Here is a 3,739-nt window from a genome sequence, read left to right as displayed (position 1 = left end):
AACAAGGGGAAGAAGAGACAAATTATTATCCATGGTTTTAAAGACAGAACAGAAGGGACAAACAAACATTTCATCCAAGATTCTAGCGTCTGTGACTATTCCCCTGGGTGCCTGCTGCCTTTAGACACTGATCTATTTGATGGAGTCTCGGGCATACTTCTTGTTAACTACAGAATACGCAACATGACAATCGCTAGGACAGAGATACCTAGAAGAAAACAAGCCAAGGCAAATTACAGTATCTTGGATTTGAATGACCTCATCGTTACAGAAAGAACGATCAATCCAACAAATAATATAATCTCCATAAGACATATTTTCTACAATTTACTTATAATTCTAAAGACAGAAAGGCTAATGGCCCCAGCAATGAGTTACAAACAATCAGACTTGGTGTAAATGAATTTAAGTTTATTAGCCATAGAAAAAAACTGATTTCTCAAAAGCAATTCTTGTTAAGTCCCCTATAAAACAGCAGACTTAAAAATTTCTTTCTCATGAACAGAAAATTGCTATACTTTTGGTCCAAGATATGTTGGGTTTTTTCCTTCTTCTTCAGATGACAGATGGATGTAACTGAATCTATGAACGAGTGTACTTGCCCCAAATGTGCAACATAAATACAGAAGCGATGAACAGAAGACTCATAACCAATACTGGAACAGGGCCACTAGAAGAAAGAAGAGAAGGCATCCTTACTGTTAGTAATAATATTATATTTTTAACACTAAAGATTTCCTAGGGGAAGAGGGTGGGGGAGCAGCCCTTAGGTTCATCCAGGAACATTACTGACATCATTTTAAAATAGTCCCCAAATTATTACTGTGGATATTTTAAGGGTGTAATGATAGCACTGCAGTTGTTTTTAGAAAGGAGTCTTTATCTTTTAGTAAAACATACTAAAATATATACAAATAAAATGATCTGATGTCTTGGACATACTGGTCTCACTAATTTTATATATTTGATATTTTCTAAAATAAAAAGAAAAGAAATGTCTCAAGCTCTTTTAAGTGTAAATGATCACCAAACTAATTTTTTCAAATTAAGATTTAATTAAAAACAACCTTCTTGAGAAAGACTTAAAATTTGAGTCTCCAAAATACTCAAAAAATTATCTTGGACAAAGACCTAGAATACGGCCAACTCTCATATGCCCAACCCCATAAAGTACTTCCTAAATACATTCTTACCTTACAAGTTTCCAATATAACAGAAGAAAGGCAATAAATACATAAAGCCAAATTTCAAGCACTCCAGGGAAGCCTTCACAAGCAAAATCTATGATCCAAGTCAAGCTGCTGGTCAAATTATAATAATAAAACTTTTCTAACTTAACTTGATTTTGTCTCTTTTCTACTAGACAGACAGTATAGCAAGAGAATGGGATTGAACAGTCAGAATATCTGGTTCTATCTCTCGCTGCTGTTCACCCTTGAGCATGTCAGCCTGCCTTTCTGAACGTGAATTCCTCATGCAAAAAACAGCATCATCTCTCACTTCACAAGACTGCTGGGCAGATCAAACTAAAAAACAGACATTGATCTTCACAAAGCACCAAGTGTTATGCGAATGAGTTGCTGTTATTATTCCAAAGAATTCCTTATCCTATGGGTTTTAGTCAGGTAGCAACTATAAGCAGCGCTGTTCTAGAGCCTACTCTGATCAGAAATCCATGGGATTAGGTCTGCCACACAGTACCAGAAATGCTGACAAATGAGGTGGGCAAGGTACGGGGATATGGGTCCCCTGGATGCCGACTTCCCATCACCAAATGAGCATTCCCAGGCCTAAGAACTTCGAAAGTGGTATGTTTACTCTCCTGGGTCTACTTGCTACTCACCAAAGGCAAAGCAGCAAGGAACTTTTGGTAACACAGCCTAATGGAAAAACTTCCATTAGGTTGTAATAATATCAGCTTATGCCTCCAGGAGAACTTAGAAAAATCACCCAAATCCTATTCAAATGATTACTCCTATTTCTCAGTGTGGGGCAAGAACACCAAATGAAGAGCAATTTCATCTAATTAAGCAGCTTTCCCTCCAGTTCTATCTGTTCCCATCATTTACTCTGACATAGCTACATGAAGATCTTCCCTTCCTTTCCCTCACTCCTTGAGGAGATGTCATTCTAGGCCCTACACTGTCTTATTGGTTGATTAATGGGTATTCCAAGCTCAGCTCACCTGGCACAAATGAAGATGCTATGTGCCATAAATCTCATCAAAGAAAGGGCCACTAGTTGTAGAGACAGACAGCACTGCAGCCACTCTAATACTGGACAGTAACGCAAGGTCCATTCCCAAGACTTACACTTTGAGCCCAGGTGAATCTTCCGTGTAGAACCGCCACATGCCCCCAGTGCCTGCTGAGGTTGTGCGGCCAGCACTCCTTGTTCCACAGCTGGCATTTTTCCTGTGAGAAAAGAAAATGTTCCAAATGGCCCTTTTGGGGAAATCCTCATAATAGCATTACAACATGTTACCCTTGTACTGCAAAAAAACAATAAAAAGAAAAGCTATTTCTTTGCACCCAGATTCCTGCTTGTAATCCTCTGATTACACTAACTACAAAGAACTAAGTACCTGCCTGATGGCAGTGTATACAATGACCCTGAGAAGCAGTTACTATTTCCATTTAATAAATTAGGAAAATTAGTCTCAGAAAAGGTTAACAAAATGCTGAAGATCACACAGCCAGCAAGTGACTAAGCTAGAATGTGGACCTAGTTCTGAACTCAGAGCCTATCCACGTGCCTACAACATCTGGCCTGGACAGTGCTTTTCATTTTCTCTTCACATGCATTTTTGTGAAGCCAAGTAGTAAGCCCTGTGTAAAATACCCTAAACCCACATGATCTGATCTTAAAATGACTACTTTAAAAGGTATGTTTTAAAATTACTGTATTAACTGCAAAAGAGACCAAAAAAAAAACTTTTAAGCTTTAATTGTAACCAGGTTTAATATACATTTACATTAAAAATTACTGTGTAATCTGTTTTTACAATTTTGACATAGTGACCACAGCTCTTGCACAGAGAGGTAGCATTTGAGAAATATTATGCAGCCTTAAAGAAAGATGGAGACTTTACTTCTTACATGTTTATATGGATGGAGCTGGAACATACTCTTCTTAGCAAAGTCTCTCAAGAATGGAAGAAAAAATATCCAAAGTACTCAGTCTTACTATGAAAGACTTTACTTTAGTCAGGTAGCAACTATAAGCTACCCAAGAAGAAAGGGAAAGGGGAGAGAGAGGGGAGGGAAGGGGGGAGGATGGGAGAAGGGAGAGTAATTGGTGGGACCACACCTACGGTAGATCTGACAAGGTACATGTGAAATTTACTAGGTGTAGAATATAAATGTCTTAACATAACTAAGAAAATGCCGTGAAGGCTATGTTAACAAGTTTGATGATAACGTTTCAAATTGTATATAAAACCAGTACATTGTACCCCATGATTGCATTAATGTATACAGCTATGATTTAATAAAAAAAAGAAAAAGAAAAGAAAGAAAAAATGCAAAGAAGGCTCGACACCTGTAACTCAGCAGCTAGGGCACCAGCCACATACACCAGAGCTGGCAAGTTCAAATCTGGCCCAGGCCAGCCAAGCAACAACAACTACAACCAAAAAGAAAAAAATAGCCAGGCATGTGGTGGGCACCTGTAGTTCCAGCTACTTGGGAGGCTGAGGCAAGAGAATCACTTAAGCCCAAGAGTTTGAGGTTGCTGTGAG

The 3,739-nt window shown here is 38.4% G+C and overlaps 1 protein-coding gene across 1 annotated transcript in view; it reads right to left on the bottom strand.

Moving 5' to 3' along the window:
• Positions 1–396: 396 nt before the first annotated feature.
• Positions 397–3,739, bottom strand: part of SEC61B (Sec61 translocon beta subunit) — an 8,739-nt gene continuing 5,396 nt past the window's right edge. The window contains exons 3-4 of the mRNA XM_003785167.3: positions 2,313–2,414; positions 397–670 (exon numbers count right to left, since the gene is read on the bottom strand). Coding sequence (XP_003785215.1) covers positions 583–670; positions 2,313–2,414 — 190 coding nt within the window. The 3' untranslated portion in view covers positions 397–582. The remainder of the gene's footprint in view (positions 671–2,312; positions 2,415–3,739) is intronic.

This window comes from Otolemur garnettii, unplaced genomic scaffold, assembly GCF_000181295.1.
Source record: "Otolemur garnettii isolate 467f Iridium unplaced genomic scaffold, OtoGar3 scaffold00014, whole genome shotgun sequence".
Taxonomy (NCBI): Eukaryota; Metazoa; Chordata; class Mammalia; order Primates; family Galagidae; genus Otolemur; species Otolemur garnettii.
Note: the sequence above shows the minus strand (reverse complement) of the source record. Positions and strands in the feature narration are given on the sequence as shown.